The 20,143-nt window shown below is 46.5% G+C and overlaps 1 protein-coding gene across 1 annotated transcript in view; it reads right to left on the bottom strand.

Annotated features, from left to right (window-relative positions):
• Positions 1-15,375, bottom strand: part of LOC130381001 (dystrophin-like) — a 68,879-nt gene extending 53,504 nt beyond the window's left edge. The window contains exon 1 of the mRNA XM_056588422.1: positions 15,364-15,375. Within this exon, the coding sequence (XP_056444397.1) occupies positions 15,364-15,375 (12 nt within the window). The remainder of the gene's footprint in view (positions 1-15,363) is intronic.
• Between the last annotated feature and the right edge of the window lie 4,768 nt (positions 15,376-20,143).

Here is a 20,143-nt window from a genome sequence, read left to right as displayed (position 1 = left end):
TGATATAGAAATTGCCACGACAGTTTGGGGGCTCGTCCGGGATATCTAACCTGAAGATCGGTGAAAATCCTAGGTGTCTGCCAAGTCAGGTCTGAGGATTCGGTCTCTCAGTCCCAAAGCCCTACCCTCGCCCCAGGTGACAGTAACCAGACTAATGGGTCGAGCAAAGGTGTCTGTGGGGGATGAAGTAGAGGTTCTTCAGTACGATATCCAAGGAAAAAGAATTCGAGCAGGTGAGATCACAATACTGTTAAAGCTTCCAAATAAAATCCGTTCAGGAACGGTATATAAATGTTTCGGTAAACGTAAACTTATATCTGAACTTAGGCCTCGTTCAAAGAAACTCTGTTTTAGGAACATACGGTAGCTCCGTTTCGCTTCCGTCAATATATAAATGGCTATATAGGTAACAGAAAGGGCAGCTAGGGTCTGTCGAGGGAACGGGAAAAAGGGAAACCCGTTGAAGCGCGGTTGTGGTTATCTCATCTCATCTCATTTTCTTCCGCTTATCCGGGGTCGGGTCGCGGGGGGAGCAGCTCAAGCAGGGGGCCCCAGACTTCCCTTTCCTGGGCCACATTGACCAACTCTGACGGGGGGATCCAGGCGTTCCCAGGCCAGTGTTGAGATATCTCCACCTAGTCCTGGGTCTTCCCGAGGTCTCCTCCCCACTGGACGTGCCTGAAACACCTCCCAAGGAAGGCGCCCAGTGGGCATCCTTACCAGATGCCCAACCACCTCAGCTGACTCCTTTCTAAGTAAAGGAGCAGCGGCTCTAATCCGAGTTCCTCACGGATGGCTGAGCTTCTCACCCTATCCCTAAGGGAGACGCCAACCCCCCTTCTGAGAAAACTCATCTCGGCCGCTTGTACCCGCGATCTCGTCCTTTCGGTCATCACCAGCCCTCATGACCATAGGTGAGATAGGAACGAAAATCGACCGGTAGATCGAGAGCTTTGCCTTGCGGCTCAGCTCTCTTTTCGTCAAACGGTGCGGTAAAGCGAACGCAATACCGCCCCCGCTGCTCCGATTCTCCGGCCAATCTCACGTTCCATAGTACCCTCACTCGCGAACAAGACCCCGAGGTACTTGAACTCCTTCACTTGGGCTAAGGACCCATTTCCTACCCGGAGTAAGCAATCCATCGGTTTCCTGCTAAGAGTCATGGCCTCAGATTTAGCGGTGCTGATCCTCATCCCAGCCGCTTCACACTCGGCCGCCAGCCGATCCAGTGAGTGCTGAAGGTCACAGGCCGATGATCCCATGAGGACCACATCATCCGCAAAAAGCCGTGACGAGATCCTCAGACCACCGAACTGCAACCCCTCCCCACCACGACTACGCCTCGATATCCTGTCCATGTATATCACAAACAGGATTGGTGACAAGGCGCAGCCCTGGCGGAGCCCAGCACCCACCGAGAACGAAACTGACTGGCTGCCGAGGACGCGAACACAGCTCTCGCTTTGGGAGTACAGGGATTGGATGGCCCTGAGGATAGACCCCCTTACCCCCTACTCCCGCAGCACCTCCCACAGTTTCTCCCGGGGGACCCGGTCATACGCCTTCTCCAGATCCACAAAACACATGTAGACCGGATGGGCATACTCCCAGGCCCCCTCCAGGATCCTTGCGAGAGTGAAGAGCTGGTCCGTAGTTCCACGTCCGGGGCGAAAACCGCATTGTTCCTCTTCAATCTGAGTTCGACGATCGGCCGAACCCTCCTTTCCAGTACCTTGGAGTAGACTTTACCAGGGAGGCTGAGAAGTGTGATACCCCGGTAATTGGCACACACTCTCTGGTCCCCCTTTTTGAACAGGGGAACCACCACCCCGGTTTGCCACTCCTTTGGCACTGTACCCGACTCCCACGCGATGTTGAATAGGCGTGTCAACCATGACAGCCCCTCAACACCCAGAGCCTTTAGCATTTCTGGCTGGATCTCATCAATCCCTGGGGCTTTGCCACTGCGGAGATGTTTGACTACCTCAGTGACCTCCACCAGGGAAATTGACGACGAAACACCATCAACCTCGAGCTCTGCCTCCAACATAGAGGGCGTGTTATTCGGGTTCAGGAGTTCCTCAAAGTGTTCCTTCCAACGTCCGACGACCTCCTCAGTTGAGGTCAACAGAGTCCCCTCCTTACTGTACACAGCTTGGACGGTTCCCCCCTTTCCCCCTCCTGAGGTCGGATAGTCTTCCAGAAACACTTTGGTGCCGACCGAAAGTCCTTCTCCATGGCCTCTCCGAACTTCTCCCACACCCGCTGCTTAGCCTCCGACACGGCAGCAGCTGCAGCCCTTCGGGCCTGTCGGTACCCTGCAACCGAGTCAGGAGTCCTCCAGGATATCATATCCCGGAAGGCCTCCTTCTTCAATCGGACGGCTTCCCTGACCACCGGTGTCCACCACGGTGTCCGAGGGTTACCGCCCCTTGAGGAGCCTAAGACCCTGAGGCCACAGCTAGCCACCGCAGCTTCAGCAATGGAGGCTTTGAACACAGCCCACTCCGCTCAATGTCCCCAACCTCCACAGGAATGCTAGAAAAACTCCGCCGGAGGTGTGAGTTGAGATACCTAGGACGGGGGCCTCCTCCAGACGTTCCCAGTTCACCCGCACTACGCGTTTGGGCTTACCAGGTCTATCCGGAAATTTCCCCCATTCCCTGATCCAACTCACAACCAGATGGTGGTCGGTTGACAGTTCCGCCCCTCTCTTTACCCGAGTGTCCAAACATGCGGCCTCAGATCAGATGACACGATCACAAAATCGATCATTGATCTTCGGCCTAGGGTACTCTGGTACCAGGTACACTTATGAGCACCCTTATGTTCGAACATGGTGTTTGTTATGGATAATCCATGACTAGCACAGAAGTCCAATAACAAACGACCGTTCGGGTTTAGATCAGGGAGGCCGTTCCTCCCCACCACGCCTCTCCAGGTGTCTCCATCGTTGCCCACGTGGGCGTTGAAGTCACCCAGCAGAACTACGGAGTCCCCTACTGGAGCCCCATACAGGACTCCATTCAGGGTCTCCAAGAAGGCCGAGTACTCTGAACTGCTGTTTGGTGCATACGCACAAACAACAGTCAGAGTTTTCCCCCTACACACCCTGAGGCGCAGGGAGGCGACCCTCTCGTCTACCGGGGTAAACTCCAACACCGCGGCGCTCAGCCGGGGATTTATGAGTATCCCCACACCCGCCCGGCGCCTCACGCCCTTGGCAACTCCGGAGAAGAATAGAGTCCAACCCTTATCCAGGAGTACGGTACCAGAGCTGAGACTGTGCGTGGAGGTAAGCCCCACCAGATCTAACTGATAGCGCTCCACCTCCCTCACAAGCTCTGGTTCCTTTCCCCACAGCGAGGTGACGTTCCACGTCCCCAGAGCTAGCTTCTGCCGCCCGGGTCTGGTCCGTCGAGACCCCTGACCTTCGCTGCCACCCATGTGGCTGCGCACCCGACCCCAACGGGTCTTCCCACAGGTGGTGGCCCATGAGATGAAGAGAGGGGGGTGCCACGTAGTTTGTTCGGGCTGTGCCCGACCGGCTCCGTGGCAAACCCGGCCACCAGGCGCTCGCCATCGAGCCCTCCGTCTGGGCCTAGCTCCAGACGGGGGCCCCGGCTTCCTCCGGGCCGGGTCACATCTCCTCTTTTTTCGATATTCATTGAGGATTTTTGAACCATTCTTAGTCTGGCCCCTCGCCTGAGACCACTCTGCCATGAGAGACCCTACCAGGAGCACAAGGCTCCAGACAACACAGCCCTCAGGTTCACAGGGACACGCAAACCTCTCCACCACGATAAGGTGACGGTTCCAGGAGAGGATTATGAGAGGTTCCAGGTTGTGGTTATATATATATATATATAATAATAGGTATTCATTAATAAATATATGTGTGTAGTAACAAGGAGGTTTCGGCGATATTAGATAATTTGTTAAATAATAACTAGTGTAAAAGGATCTAAAATATGGGGAACAAATCTGGAAAAACTGAGATAACGGGACCTGCGAAGGTGATGTTGGAGAAGCACGGTGAAGCGGCTCTGGAGGGTTTAAAATATTGGTATAAACTGGGTTTAAATGTTTTAGCTTAAAAGGTTGTTGGGGCCAGGATAGAGAAAAAAAAAAAATCAGCCAGGGACAGAGAGCGTAGAGAGTGTAGGTATTTTTAATCTCGATTTCACCCGAGATGTAGACCCGGACCTGGACTGCACCGGCGGACCGCGTGCGAATCCCCCTTCACCTCCACCGTATGACGACAACGCCCAGGCCGCCGCCCCATCATTCACCTCTATCCAGACCTCACGGCAAAGGAGGCACCCGCTAGCAGCGCAACAGGGGTTATGGCAGTCCGGCATACGTTTTCCGTGCATGGAGACCAGTGACATTAAGGACATAGCAGAATGTCTCCCAGACCCATCTGCAGTGGGAGGAGAATCCCTCGCTACAGCCATTCTGGAAATGGCCCATCACCCATCGGCGAACCACGCCAAGTCAAACTGGGCCTACGGTGGGGTCGTATTAAAGGCGACATTCCCGGGAGAGACCAAGCTGATATAATGTTCGTGGAGGCGCCGGACGGCAAGGACGACCACAGGAAAGGGGGGAAGCACAGAGGCAGGCCTGCTTTCGTTGTGGCGTCATGGATCCTTGGTTCAACGATTCTCCCAAAAGAATCGACAAAGACAATGGAAGGGCCGGCCGGCAGTTCGCACCTTCCCGTGAAGTGACTGAATCATCCAAGAGGCAGAGGTGGAAGGGGCATTCGCATTGACGGGACGCAGGAGCAGACCAGGTCCAAGGAGCAGGTATGAGCACCATAACACATAACACAACCAACCAAATGATTGTTATATGGTTCTCACCAGCATTACGCGACCTGATCAGCTAAATGTAATATTACATATGGTTATTATATAGTTATTATATCAACGGGCTATTGTAGACAGTGGATACTCGACTTTTACAATCTATCACAACCAATTTAATGGTCAACCATATCACACAGCCATGACATGACTCCAACTGACCCAGACTAACCCCGACTGACCCCCGACTGACAACGTGACGGGGACAACAGAAGTGTGTTGCCTAATATTGAAAATGCAGATTTTTATATCATGATATTTTGTTAATGTTTTATGGCCAAATGGCAAGAAGGTGAATTAATGAACGTATGAGAGAGATTGGAAGAAGTATGTGTTATGGAAGGAGAAGAGATAGATAGACGTAAGGCAAGACAAGATAAGGAAAGGGGTGGGGAGAAAGATAACCCATCTGCATCAAGTTGTGTTCAAATAGATCCGGACCTGGACAACGCTCCTCCTCCTCCTGCTTTCAGCCCGACCAGTGGCCCAATACAGTGCAAATACCCCACGTCACAACTCCTCTGCATCAGACTTTATGAAGTTACAGACCATGGGAGGCCCACCTGAAGAGCTACGGAACGGTCTGCTGGACGACACAAGGAGACAAATGAGTAATGCAAATGAGAGGCAGAAAGCTGAGAGAGAGGTGGAGGCGTGTCCAGGCGGATGGAGAGAAGAGCAGTGTCCAGGCGGATGTAAAGTATCGCACTAGACACAGCATTCACACATATTACAAGAGAAAGATCTAATGTGTAACTAGGACTGTGTATAAATTGTGTGATAATTTCTTACATCTGAAAGGTTTGAAAGTCATCAGGAAAAGTGGTTTGAAGAAACATAGACAAGTAGAAAAGTTGAAGGTTAAAGAAATGTGTTAGACAGAGTTCAAATGTACGACAGCGGTAGAATTCATTAAGGCACAAAACGTTAAAATTGAACCCCAAAAAAGCATAACCATGATGTATGCTACAATGTTTTTCAGAATTAAAATAGAAGGTTTTTGGTGCGCTCGCAACAGCAAGCCATGCTTACAGGCCTGGGCTTTCCCTTATTATGGTAAATTGACACATGGGAAAATTCATGCGTCAAAAGGGGGATGGGGAGCCCACAACAACAACCTTGGGTATACTAAAGCAAACCAAAGGAAATATTACTAAAAAAAATAATTATTAACAAACCCCATGTAGGTCCCTCAGAGACATCATGAAGGACAATGGGAAAGAGAAGAGGAATACCGTTTAAATGTTGGGTTATACTGTGTAATATTAATACTGACTGGATTGACAATTAATGTTTAGAGTAGTAAACATTAAGTGCTTGCCAACTACTCATGTGTTTGTATCACGGAAGCAGCATTAAGGACACATCAAATAAGAATATTTTTGTTTAGAAATGTTTTTAAAAGGTAGCCTTGTTTCTTTGTTTTAGTTTTCTTTTCTGTTTTTATTTTTATGACTTTCCAATATATGGAAACAGATGACTTGATTGTGATGTTAGGTGATTTTATGCTACCTTCTGTAAAAGCGAACGGTGGTATAAATAGTCTGAACAACCTCCTATAAAAGCGGAAAAGTGCTGATGGTCGGACATGATCGATTTTTGAATTTGTGATTATAAAATAATCAAAGGGGGGATTGTGATGGAAAATCTACATGTTATGTTCAGGGTCTTATAAAATATAATTCTTAGTGTTTCATGTGATGTAATCTGGTTTCACATCCCGTTCTTGGAATCTTGCTATTCTGCAAGGTCTTCTAAAATGTAATTCTTAGTGTTTCATGTGATGTAATCTGGTTTCACATTCCGTTTCCATGTTGTCTGTAGTTTGGTTTGGGCCTGTTTTACTTGACCCCCTGGGGAGCGTAGAGAAGCAAAGGGATAAGGAACAGCCTCAACCACCTTTTGCCCTCTGAAGAAACTTCAAGCAATAGATTAACATCTGGTTAACAAAGGTTTTTGGTTTTATGGGGGGACACCCCCTCCAGATGCCAACTGCCCTCAAGGATCCGATCTAAGTGTATAAAAGCTCCTGACTTTAGCTACTCAGTGGACTTGTCTGAGCGTACCTTCAGAGAATGAAGTAACACGCAAAGAGGAGCTCCCATCTGGGGCCCCAGATTATTGTAATGTATGCCTGTGTTGTTTGTTGATGCATGTTGTGATGTATCTTTGTTCGTACTTTTAATACAAATATATATAACCACTAATTGTCAACAGTATTGTGTGCTTTTTGCATCTAAATATCTCATCTGCTTAGACGCAATATCTGATATAGAAATTGCCACGACACGGGTGATGAAGTATTGGCCCCTTTGGGTGCTGGGCCTGCGGTGCGTCCCTGAAGCCCCGGGCCCAGCTCCGATTGGACGCTGGTCGACAGCGGCCAGCTCGATGAGCGCCGAGAAGACGAAGGCCGGCGCGGCACGCGCTGATGAACCAGGCCACGGCGGCGGCGGACGGCACCCCGGGAAGCGAGTTCCTGGCGCCGATGCTCAGCGTTGTCACAGTGATCACCGTGGGGACGCCCAAACAGCAAACAAACAAACAAACAAATAAAATCAACACTGAGTGAAACAGGGTTTAGAGTTGTAATCTGTCTCTTTCTGTCCAGTTACCTCAGTGTGGGGCCCCGTCTAAAGCTAGGGCCCCACTACACGATGCTTTCAACCTGAAGCGATCACTAAACCATTGAGCAGTGCACATTAACCAGTGACGTGCACCGCTCAGCCAGTCTGCAGACTCACATGACAACCGTAGTCTTTGGGGAACACAAATCTAGAGACGGAGGACAGACGGACGCAGTGTGCTGCTCGCCCTGCACTAGAGAGAGAGTGTTCTCCCACAGTGTTTCAACCTCCTGTAGTGTCGTTTCATGTTTGTGTGTGTGTGTGTGTGTGTGTGTGTGTGTGTGTGAGTAATAAATGAGCTGCAGTTCTGGGGCAGAGACAACTGGCTATTCAGAGTACATTGAATAATTCCAGTGTAGTGACCCTAGTGGACCACACTAGCTGCCACATTGAAGAACTCTAGTCTCATTGATTTATCACTTCTACATCTAATCAGCCATCAGAGCATTAATCCATTCCCCTTAGATGACAGGTTAGGGTTCCACACTCACTCTTCTATCACGGTCTATGGACCCACTGAAGATACCTGGGCCACCCCCGGACCACCCTATAAAGCTCTAGTTGCCCCGCTGCAAGCCCCCCGAGTGTTACGTTGTTTTGATCGCCGTATATGTTTGAATGAAGTTGAGTTTATTGTAGTGAGAAGTACCTGGAAGAAAACAGCATTTAGTGCGATGAGTAAAGTAGTCTATATTCGCTGTCCTTTGAGGGTACAACTGAACCATGGATCAGTGGAGCAAAGTAATTGTGCGCCGTCTTAAAATAGGTCACCTGCTGTTGAAGACATCCCCTCTGATTGGCTGATAGGGTGACCCGTTTACCTGCTGGTTCAGGCTTCACCTCTGATTGGCTGATAGGGTGACCCGGTCCCCTGCTGATTAGGCTCTGATGTGACACACCTGTCCTCTTATTGAAGCTGAACTGAAGGGGCGTTCACAGGGGAGCCGGCAGCCCTGCAGCCCCACAATGAACCAGGACTGTTGAGGGGCTCAGGGGATCCGGTTGGTTGGTTGGTTTGTTTAGGCTCCTCGTCCAAAGGATCCCCAAAGTCCTCCCTGAGCAGCCCAGACCTGGGCCTTCATCTCACTGGACGCTCTGGGTACAAACGCCTGATAATGGTCATATTGTATTCATAATTTGGACAAAGTAGCCATGTACAACAGTCTTGTTTTTAATGCCATTGAGATTTTGTACAACACTAAAAAATCTTTCGACAATTCTATGCTTTATTTTTCTTACCTCTTCTCATCACATTCGGCGCTAGCAGTTGTTCCTGCAAAGTGTTACTTACTTCTTTTTAAATAAAGAATAAAGAGTATGTACACCACCGGGGGTGATTCCCAAAACCACGCGGTCAATGGCGCTAAGGCGTGTGACGTCACTCAGCTGGAGTTCAGCACCTTGGAGAGCGACAGCGGAAGACGTCTCCCACTCTGTCTTCTGCGGCTATCCTCGACACACCAGCCACCAAGCCGATGCCATATAAACGTTGCAATAATTTAACACCTTCATTTTATTCAACGATACAATTCGAATAATACTGTGTATGAGAACGAGACCGCAGATGACTCACACCTCAACGGCTGATCAAAATAAATGAAGTAAGAAAGAAAATAAGAAAGAAAGTAGTTAGTTGATGCGATAAAAAGAAAAAAAGAGAAAAGAGAATCACGTCTCACAATATTAAAAAAAATAGTCAATATAAAGTGTAGGCCTAAAAGAGAGGAGGATTAGGGGCCACAAAGAACGTTCCGCCCTTCTGTGGTGATACCCGCTCACGCCAATGGGTGTCACCAATAACACTGATTATGGGACTGCTGCTTGCATGCACCAGGGCACAGGTAGACTATAGAAAAGGCAAGTCAAACGGCTGTTTACACAAATTGAATGTGTATGCGAGACAATACTTAACACAATCCTAGGTAGCCATTACGCTCTAGCTAGCAGCCAACCTATTCTGTTTACTGACACGATATTGTCCCACACGCAAATTGTTCTTGAAATCCTGGACGAGCCCCAAAAATATGTTACAACTCCCACTGTCTAGGGGAAGCGGGGGAGGTAACGGATGTTAAAATTAACCGGGTTATGGGTGTAGATGAAGAAACAATTGGTGAGTGAAACAATAAAGGAATGACAACAGCAATGGATAAGGTTGAACATAGGTTTAATGGGGCTGATTGCAAAAACACAACAACAACATACGACAAAACCAGCGGGTCTTGGAACTTGAGTGTTGCCAAAGAAAAGAACCCAACAAAACAAGCTAAGCTAACAGCCCATCCCGCGGACCACACGTCTGCGAACCTAACTAAACTAAGCCAACAGTACAGCGGGTAGCAACACTCCTAGCCTAGTGTTACTAACAAAGGAGAGCACTACGTGTAAATGTATAGAGGCCTCCGTCTTACCTGTCCCAAGGCCGCAAGGTGACCACAAAGACAAAAAAACATGGGGGAACTAACAAAGGGGGTCACAATTGGTGCAAGCAGGGGGAGAAAGGAAAACAAAGGGACAATATATGTATATCTCTTAGATATGTATAAAATCAAAATGCTCTAACCATGCCAAAGCAAAACCAGTCCACGAACCACAAACGGGACAAAAAGGATAGAGAGTAAGGGACAAGTTAAACGGGCTTTTATGTGTGTGGCAGGCCTTCCCTGGCTGGAAACTGATGAGGGATTGGTGGAAGCTGGTAGAGGCGGGATGATGATGAGTTGTTAATGACTCACACCTGCACATAACAGAGGGGAAACAAGAAGGCAGTGTCGTGGCAATTTCTGTATCAGATATTGCGTCTAAGCAGATGAGATATTTAGATGCAAAAAGCACACAATACTGTTGACAATTAGTGGTTATATATATTTGTATTAAAAGTACGAACAAAGATACATCACAACATGCATCAACAAACAACATAACAGGCATACATTACAATAATCTGGGGCCCCAGATGGGAGCTTCTCTTTGCGTGTTACTTCATTCTCTGAAGGTACGCTCAGACAAGTCCACCGAGTCTTCCAATCGATGAGTTCTTATTCGTTTGGGTTTATTAGGGGGTGGTCCCCCAATACCAAAAGCCTTTGTGTACCAGATGGTTATCTTTACAACTGCAGCTGTGGGGAATGCCATTGGAGGGGGTAGCGGCCGTGTCATCTAAACCCCTGGCTTGGTTGACGCTAGCCAGGGGGTCGAGAAAACAGGCCCACACATCAGAGGATTGCATGGAGGGTGATTTACATGACAAGAAACATAGGAAAGGGCAGGCAATAAAAATGTATCACTCTACCCTTGACGGTTTACACTTTAAATGACCCAAAAGGAGCCCAGAAGGCAGACACTATATAAAATTACACAGAATAGCAACAAAACTTAAATTCATATAGACCAAAACAATACAACATGTAGATTTTCCATCACAATCCCCCCTTTGATTATTTTATAATCACAATTCAAAAATCTATCATGTCCGACCATCAGCACTTCTCCGCTTTTATAGGAGGTTGTTTAGACTATTTATACCACCGTTCGCTTTTACAGAAGGTAGCATAAAATCACCTAACATCACAATCAAGTCATCTGTTTCCATATATTCAAAAGTCATAAAAATAAAAACAGAAAAGAAAACCAAAAAAAGAAACAAGGCTACCTTTTAAAAACATTTCTAAACAAAAATATTCTTATTTGATGTGTCCTTAATGCTGCTTCCGTGATACAAACACATGAGTAGTTGGCAAGCACTTAATGTTTACTACTCTAAACATTAATGGTCAATCCAGTCAGCATTAATAACACACAGTATAACCCAACATTTAAACGGTATTCCTCTTTTCTTTCCCATTGTCCTTCATGATGTCTCTGAGGGACCTACATGGGGTTTGTTTAATAATTTTTTTTTTTTAGTAATTATTTCCTTGGGTTTGCTTTAGTATACCCAAGGTTGTTGTTCAAGGTTGTTGTTGTGGGCTCCCCATCCCCCCTCTTGACGCATGGACTTTCCCATGCGTCAATTTACCATAATAAGGGAAAGCCCAGGCCTGTAAGCATGGCTTTCTGTTGCGAGTGCACCAAAAACCTTCTACTTTAATTCTGAAAAAAACATTTCTTTAACTTTCAACTTTTCTACTTGTCTTTGATCCTTCAAACTACTTTTCCTAATAACTTTCAAACCTTTCAGATATACTTCTTAGAAACTATCACACACTCATATAGACAGTAATGCTGTGTCTAGTGTGATACTTTCCGTACACTGCTCTTCTCTCCCTCCGCCTGGACGCGCCTCCACCTCTCTCTCTGCTTCCTGCCTCTCATCCGCATCCCGGGCTGTCCTTTGAAGTGCCTGTCCCCACGTCTCTCCCGTCTCTGAGACCCTCCTTTGTCTCTTTGTTCAGGCCACTTCAATGTGGCTACACAGGCACCATGGAGGCCACCACTCTGGTGCTGTTGGTCCTGCTGGACTGTCTCCTTGTGTCGTCCAGCAGACCGTTCCGTAGCTCTTCAGGTGGGCCTCCCATGGTCTGTAACTTCATAAAGTCTGATGAAGAGGAGTCGTGACGTGGGGTATTTGCACTGTATTGGGCCACTGGTCGGGCTGAAAGCAGGAGGGGGAGGAGCGTTGTCCAGGTCCGGATCTATTTGAACAAACTCGATGCAGATGGGTTATCTCTCTCCCCCCCTTTCCTTATCTTGTCTTGCCTTACGTTCTCATCTATCTCTTCTCCTTCCATAACACATACTTCTTCCAATCTCTCTCATACGTTCATTAATTCACCTTCTTGCCATTTGGCCATAAAACATTTGCAAAATATCATAATATAAAAATCTGCATTTTCAATATTAGGCAATACACTTCTGTTGTCAGTGGGGGTCAGTCGGGGTTAGTCTGGGTCAGTTGGGGTCATGTCATGGCTGTGTGATATGTTTGACCATTATATTGGTTGTGATAGATTGTAAAAATCGAGTATCCACTGTCTACAATAGCCCTTTGTTTAAAATAACCATATCTAATAATAAATTTAGCTGATTAGCTCGCTTAAGGCTGGTGAACCATACAACAATAATTTGGATGTGGTGCTTGTGTGCGTTGTGTTTGTTATGGTGCTCATACCTCCTCCTTGGACCTGGTCTGCTCCTGCGTCCCGTCAATGCGAATGCCCCCTTCCACCTCCGCCTCTTGGATGATTCACAGTCACTTCACAGGAAGGTGCGAACTGCCGGCCGGCCCTTCCATTGTCTTTGTCGATTCTTTTTTCTTGGGACAGTCTTTGATCCAATGGATCCTCGGCTCCACAATTATGACAGTTCCATCGTCCGGCGTTCTCCTTTCTCTTTTCTTTCGGACAGTCTTTGACCCAATATCCTTGGCTCCACAACAATGACAGTTCCATCGTCCGGCGTTCTCCTTTCTCTTTTCTTGTCGGCCGGGTCCGCCTCTTTGGTTTCTGTTGCGAGTGCGACGGGTGGGCTTAGGATTCTCCAGGGCCTCCATCTGGGTGAGCTGGAGCTTCTTTGGCTTCGTCCCTCCCGGGCAGGTCGCCTTGGCTGTACGTACAGAGTTGGCGAACTTTTGCTGTGGAGGCCTTGTGTTGTTGGACCAACTCTTGAAAGGCTGTGGCGAAGGCGCCCCCTCCCACTGCAGATGGGTCTGTGAGCCATTCCCGCTATGTCCTTAATGTTCACTGGGTCTCCATGCACGGAAAACGTATGCTGGACTGCCATCCTGGGGGTTCAGTACTTCGATCATGGGTAATTGTCCATCCATCAACGGCCCCATGTTGAGGAGTTGGGGAGAACGCCATTCCCCGGTTCCTCAAGTGGCTGGCGACGGGCTCCCGCTTGGTCGGTGTGGGGCCGTCGCCTGCTGTGGAGCTTTCCTCTGGCTACGAGTTGCAGGCCTATCTTCTCTCGCGCTGCGAGCGGGGCTTTCTCCTCTTCTTGTGGGTCAGGGTAGAGATTGTCCGATGAGGCGGCTTCATGGTCGTTGTCATACGGGGGAGGAGAAGGGGGATTCGCACGCGGTCCGCCGGTGCAGTCCAGGTCCGGGTCTATATCTCGGGTGACATTGAGATTAAAAAATCCCTACACTCTCTACGCTCTCTGTCCCTTGCTGATTTTTTTTCTATCCTGGCCCTCTCTTTCCCACAAATAAAATGCACACCAACATAGTTTGGAACTTTTCTTTTTCATTTCTGACTCCAACAATCGTTCTCTAACTCCTGTAATCGTTTTAAAGCTAAAACTCCCCATTTCAGGAAAACCCCAGTTTGCACCAATATTTAAACCCTCCAGAGCCGATTCACCATGCTTCTCCAACATCACCTTCGCAGTTCCCGTTATCTCCGTTTTTCCAGATTTGTTCCCCATATTTTAGATCCTTTTACACTAGTTATTATTTAACAAATTATCTAATATCGCCGAAACCCTCCTTGTTACTACACACATATACATATATTTTATTAATGAATACCTATTATTATTATTTATATATATATATAACACCAACCGCGCTTCAACGGGTTTCCCTTACCGTCACTGACAGACCCTAGCTGCCCTTTCGTTACCTAGTATAGCTATAATATATTGACGGAAGCGAAACGGAGCTACCCGCATGTTCCTATAACAGAGTTTCTTTGAACGAGGGCCTAAGTTCAGATATAAGTTTACGTTTACCGAAACATTATATATAACCGTTTTCTGTAACGGATTTTATGTTGAAGCTTAACAGTATTGTGATCTCACCTGCTCGAATTCTTTTTCCTTTGGATATCGTACTGAAGAACCACTAGTTTATCCCCACAGGCACCCTTTCCTCGACCTCTGGTTTGGTAACCACTTGGAGGCGAAGCAGAGCTTTGGGACTGAGACGAATCCTCAGACCTGTATTGGAAGCTGATATTTCATAGAATCTTCAGGTTAGATATCCCGGACGAGCCCCCAAACTGTCGTGGCAATTTCTGTATCAGATTATTGCGTCTAAGCAGATGAGATATTTAGATGCAAAAAGCACACAATACCTGTTTGACAATTAGTGGTTTATATATTTGTATTAAAAGTACGGAACAAAGATACATCACAACATGCATCAACAAACAACATAACAGGCATACTTACAATAATCTGGGGCCCCAGATGGGAGCTTCTCTTTGCGTGGTACTTCATTCTCTGAAGGTACGCTCAGACAAGTCCACCGAGTCTTCCAATCGATGAGTTCTATTCGTTTGGGTTTATTAGGGGGTGGTCCCCCAATACCAAAAGCCTTTGTGTACCAGATGGTTATCTTTACAACTGCAGCTGTGGGGAATGCCATTGGAGGGGGTAGCGGCCGTGTCATCTAAACCCCTGGCTTGGTTGACGCTAGCCAGGGGGTCGAGAAAACAGGCCCACACATCAGAGGATTGCATGGAGGGTGATTTACATGACAAGAAACATAGGAAAGGGCAGGCAATAAAAATGTATCACTCTACCCTTGACGGTTTACACTTTAAATGACCCAAAAGGAGCCCAGAAGGCAGACACTATATAAAATTACACAGAATAGCAACAAACGTAAATTCATATAGACCAAACAATACAACATGTAGATTTTCCATCACAGCAGCCAACAAACAAACAGTGGCCGTAACAATGAGCTAGAAGGAGAGCAGAGATAGGAGAGAGGAGAAACTAAGATGAGAGGAAGGAGAGGAGAGGAGAGTTGACAAGACAAAGTCATGGTGCTCATGGGGAATCTTTACATGTAGTCACTGTGACCTTTGTGTATATGTGGACAGTGGAACACATTGGGCTGTTTGAATGTTGGAGATTAAGTAATTGATTGGCTCATCAGCTACAAAAGTGTGCCGTTATGGGATTTTGTATCCTACCTTGAATCCCATCATGTATAAAGGTTTTTAGGCAACACAGTTGTTTTTGTTTGATCCCACTGGTAACATACCTAATCTATTGAATAAACATTGTACTGAGTTTGTACCTATTCCACTGAAAATGTACCTATTCTACTGAATATATATTGTACTGAGAATGTACCTATTCGACTGAATATATATTTTACTGAGACTGTGCCTATTCCACTGAATACATATTGTACAGAGAATGTATCTATTCCACTGAATACATATTGAACAGAGAATGTACCAATTCTACATACAGTACTGAGTACCTACATTCTCAGTGAAATATGTATTCATATTCCACTGAGAATGTAGCTATTCTACTGAATGCATACGTAATGAATACATATTGTACTGAGAATTTCACAGATATTGTCCGCATTCTACTATTTTTTTTACAATTTTATTCAAATCTGAAAAGTGTGCAAACATTTGAATATGCTTCTATACATTATTTGGAAAAATAAACTGTTAAAACTGTTACGTTAAAAATAAATCGATTATTTGATAAAAATGGAAATTTCGCATTTCGACATTTTACTTTACTGCAACCTTTAACCATTTGACATCATTAAACATACATTGAACCAAAGGGTATTTTAATCATTATAACGGGTTACGTTATGTTTATTTTATTTTAGTTGCTTAATGAAAGGCTCCTTGTCAGATGACAACAAACAGTATAATATAAATACAGGTTCTCTCAGAACTATAGCAGAGATTAGGCCTACTAGCTTGTCGCTAGTTTAGCCACTTTTTAGAGTTTAACTCTGTTTTAAACTCAAGAAGTCACGTGACGTCTTAAGCTCCATTGCAGTGTCATATGTAATTGTGGTTTAACCTGCAGCGGCGTTTTACCTTGATCTCAATTGCTGTGTCCTGCAGAGAAATTCATATCAGACACTAGAGGGCGTATTTTGTGCTTGTTAGTCTAATCTCGGAACTAACGTGGTGTAAGAGGGGACTAAACCAGAAAACACACACACAGAATTAGTTTTATGAATTATTATTAATAGGGTATGATACATTTACTCATATTGCACCAGATAGGCCTTCAGTATATACAGGCTATAATATAGGAGTTGCTTAAAGTGCCCAGCTAAAACTCTACAAAGAACAGATTATTTGTGTGTAAAAAAAAAAAAAAGAACGCACAGAGGATACCATTCAATGAAACATAAAGACGTCAATGCTGAACTAAAAGGGTTAGCAATGACAAGTAATTGATTGACGTAGGTGAGGGCAGATTCCAGACTCAGATTTCCACAAAAAGTAGCCTAGGCTATTTCATAATATGTTTCAACATTATTAGCTTTTTATTTATTATAGTTTATTATATTAAAGTTCACTTTATATTCCCATTATGTTTTTGTTTGGTAATTATAGAACAAAATGCATCCACCATTAAGTTAAGACTGCAATCTGCTGGGGTATACTAGAAATCAGAGTACTTCCGGTTTCCAAGCAGTTTAAAACCGAGTCAGCTGGGAATCAACTGATCCTGTATGAGTCGTTACACAGCAATCACGTTCAACCTCGTACGCAGCTGCGTGTTAAACTCCAAAACCTCAGTTTTAAGGAGTATGGTTTTAAAGCGCAGCAATGCTAACTGACAGAGCAATTGGCCCTGTAAGTTGTTTTGGTTGTTTGATTATTTTGCTATCAAACAAAGGTCCTAGTCTGTTTGATTGACAGGTGAGAGGATCAGGGGGGCAGAGTTTGTACCTTCTTCATGTAAACATGGAGAGAGGAATGGATAAAGAGGCTCAGTAAAGGTGAAGCCGGTAGCAGAGTAGATATGAACCTGGCTTCCACATCATAGAAGGAGACCAGACCCTCATCATAATCAACAAACACCCCCACCTTCTGGATCTCAGCTCTCAGAGGGAGACAGACATCAGGGTTATCACTAAATAACAACACCCATCCTCATCGTAGTAAAGAGTCCAGTAACCATTCTCAGGGGTTATTACGGTCTCACCGTTTCGGACGATGGACTCTCTGGCCACTCCTATATACCATGCAGTCTTGTCTTTACCTGGACCTCAAAGTAAAATCTCCCGAGGAGAAGCTCTGCCTCGTGAGGACATTAATATACTTTGTAAATCTCTTAGGGTTGTCTGGGAGTTTCTTCCTTACACCTCCATGATGTACTTGTTTCCCATCCTCAGACAGGATGAGACTGGAACTAGCTGTATCAGGATCCAGAGTGACATCTACTTCATACTGCTGAACCCTCTTCAGTTCAGCATCACCCAGCTTCTTCATCTCCATGTTCAGTGTCTCCTCCAGCTGATCCAGGGATCTCCTCAAGGTCCCTACGTATGACGGAGGACGGACCTCCACCGTCGTCCAGTCCCTGGTGGGTGGAGGATTCCTTCAGGGATTTGAAGGCCTGGAGGAAGTGGAGGTGGTCTTTAGTGTGTGAGAGCTGCTTCACCTCTGAGCTTCTATTGGTCAGATCTTCTATTTCCTGCTCCAGCTCTTTGATGAGGTCTTCAGCTTGTTTCTCTGTGGATTTCAGTCTCTCTTTAACCATTTGGTTGAGATCATCCTGGTACTTTTCAATGCAGCATATCAGAGCAGTGAGGACCTGCACACCATCAGCCATCTCTCTGTCTGCATCTGCTTTGCTGCGTTTGACTGTGTCTTTAATCTCCAGAATATGATTCTTTCTCTCCTGAATCATCTGCTGAACTTCAGCCTCTATTTTCCCCAGGTGTGCCATCTTCACTTCATATTCCTCCTTTAGAGGTACAACAGGATGGGACTTGTGGTCTGCTTAACTCACCTTCTTGTTGTTTCTGTCCGTCCGACAATTTAATGAGTGTATTTTTCTCCTGGAAGAGAGAACAGCTTCCACGTCGGGGTCGCTTTAGGTTTCGTTTCCTCAACATGAAGTACTCTCACTTTCTCCCCTAACACCTGGCTCCGCCAGTCCGCCCCCACGGCACGCGAGTGCACTACATTCATTCACCGTGTCGGCCTCTTCAAATGCGTTGATGTGTGTTCTCTTCTTTCTGGAGTTTAAAAGAGAGCCGGTGAAGAACGAGAGACATTGTGGTGATTTAGCGGTTATTTGCAATTGTAACTGGGATCATCGGTATATTCGGGTTTCCGGGGCTTCCCCAAATACTTTAGATCCAACCCCGATCCGATTTCGACGGAAACTATGACAAAGAGCTTTTTATTGGCGCTACGCTGCTACATGAACTCTTCTCTCCCCGATATGCACGCGCACAGTGCACACACGAGCAGCAGAGCTGAGAGCACTAGACCAGCGATACAGTCTGGTCAGTGGGATCTCCTTTTGCTTTTGGAAAATGTTCCCCGTTTGAAGTACTAGAGCCCCCCCTGCTGGTAAAGTAGTTCTGACAAACACACACACACACACACACACACACACACACACACACACACACACACACACACACACACACACACACACACACACACACACACACACACACACACACACACACACACCACACACACACACACACACACACACACACACACAATCGTTTAGTGTTCAGAAGGATATTGCCCCCTCCCCCCCTTAGCAACACTATAATGACCATCAATATTTATCTAGATATGAGAGGACATTCTTTGGGACACGTCTTCACTCAACATTCCTTATCCTTTACCATTTGTTTGCCTTTGTTCAACCTAATAAAACAGATCAAGTCAGGAGGATACCTAACAGAAAGCTCCAGGATAAGATGAGCCAATAGGATCACTGTATGCAGAGGAACGATGACCACCGTTCAGTGCCTTGTTCCCCGTGAGAGAAACAAAACATACAGAAACAAACTAAAAAATGAACTAAATAAAGAAACTGTTCAGTTACACATTCAGGGAGCTAGCTTTGGTTAAACAACACACATTATCTCCCCCTTATCTCTCCATATCTGTTAGGACACACACACACCACACACACAACACACACACACACACACACACACACAACACACACACACACACACCACACACACACACACACACACACACACCATACACCGGCACACACACACACACACACACACATACACATAAACATAGGCCACACACACACCTGTCCAGGCATTATAAAGTCAAAAATATAAATAAATAAAAAAATCATTTGATGTGTTTCCGTTGCTCAGGGGCAACGGAACACACACACTCCGTGTGGTGTGTGTGTGTGTGTGTGTGTGTGTGTGTGTGTGTGTGTGTGTGTGTGTGTGTGTGTGGTGTGTTGTGTGTGTGTGTGTGTGTGTGTGTGTGTGTAGGGGGAGGAAGGTGGAGAGGGTGGAGGACAGCTGAGGTCGGGGGTGTAGGTGACCCCGGCCGAGTACATGTTGTTGGGCTTCTTGGAGAGCACTATGGGGGAACGCTTCTGAGGAGGAAGAGGAGGAGGAGGAGGAGGAGGAGGAGGAGGAGGAGGGAGGGAGGGGGAGGAGGAGGAGAGAGGAAGAGGTATGAAGGGTGTGGGTGGAGGTATTGACGGGCGGGAGGGGTAGGATGAGGAAGGGGAGGAGAGAGGGTGGAGTTTGAGGAGGAAGGAGGAATGAAGAAAAAATAAAGGATGGATAGTGTGGGGGGACGTGCGACGTCCTGGCCTGCAGGGGGAGTATGGGCAGGTTGCGAGCGCACCGGATGGGCTGTGGGGGGGTTGGACCTGAGTGCGAGCAGGTGTCGCACTCAGGCCAATCAGGGAGTGTTTGTACTTATGTGCCTGCTTTGTGTTGTAGTGAGAAGGGGAATCCAT

The sequence above is a fragment of the Gadus chalcogrammus genome, chromosome 4, assembly GCF_026213295.1.
Source record: "Gadus chalcogrammus isolate NIFS_2021 chromosome 4, NIFS_Gcha_1.0, whole genome shotgun sequence".
In the NCBI taxonomy this organism is placed as follows: Eukaryota; Metazoa; Chordata; class Actinopteri; order Gadiformes; family Gadidae; genus Gadus; species Gadus chalcogrammus.
Note: the sequence above shows the minus strand (reverse complement) of the source record. Positions and strands in the feature narration are given on the sequence as shown.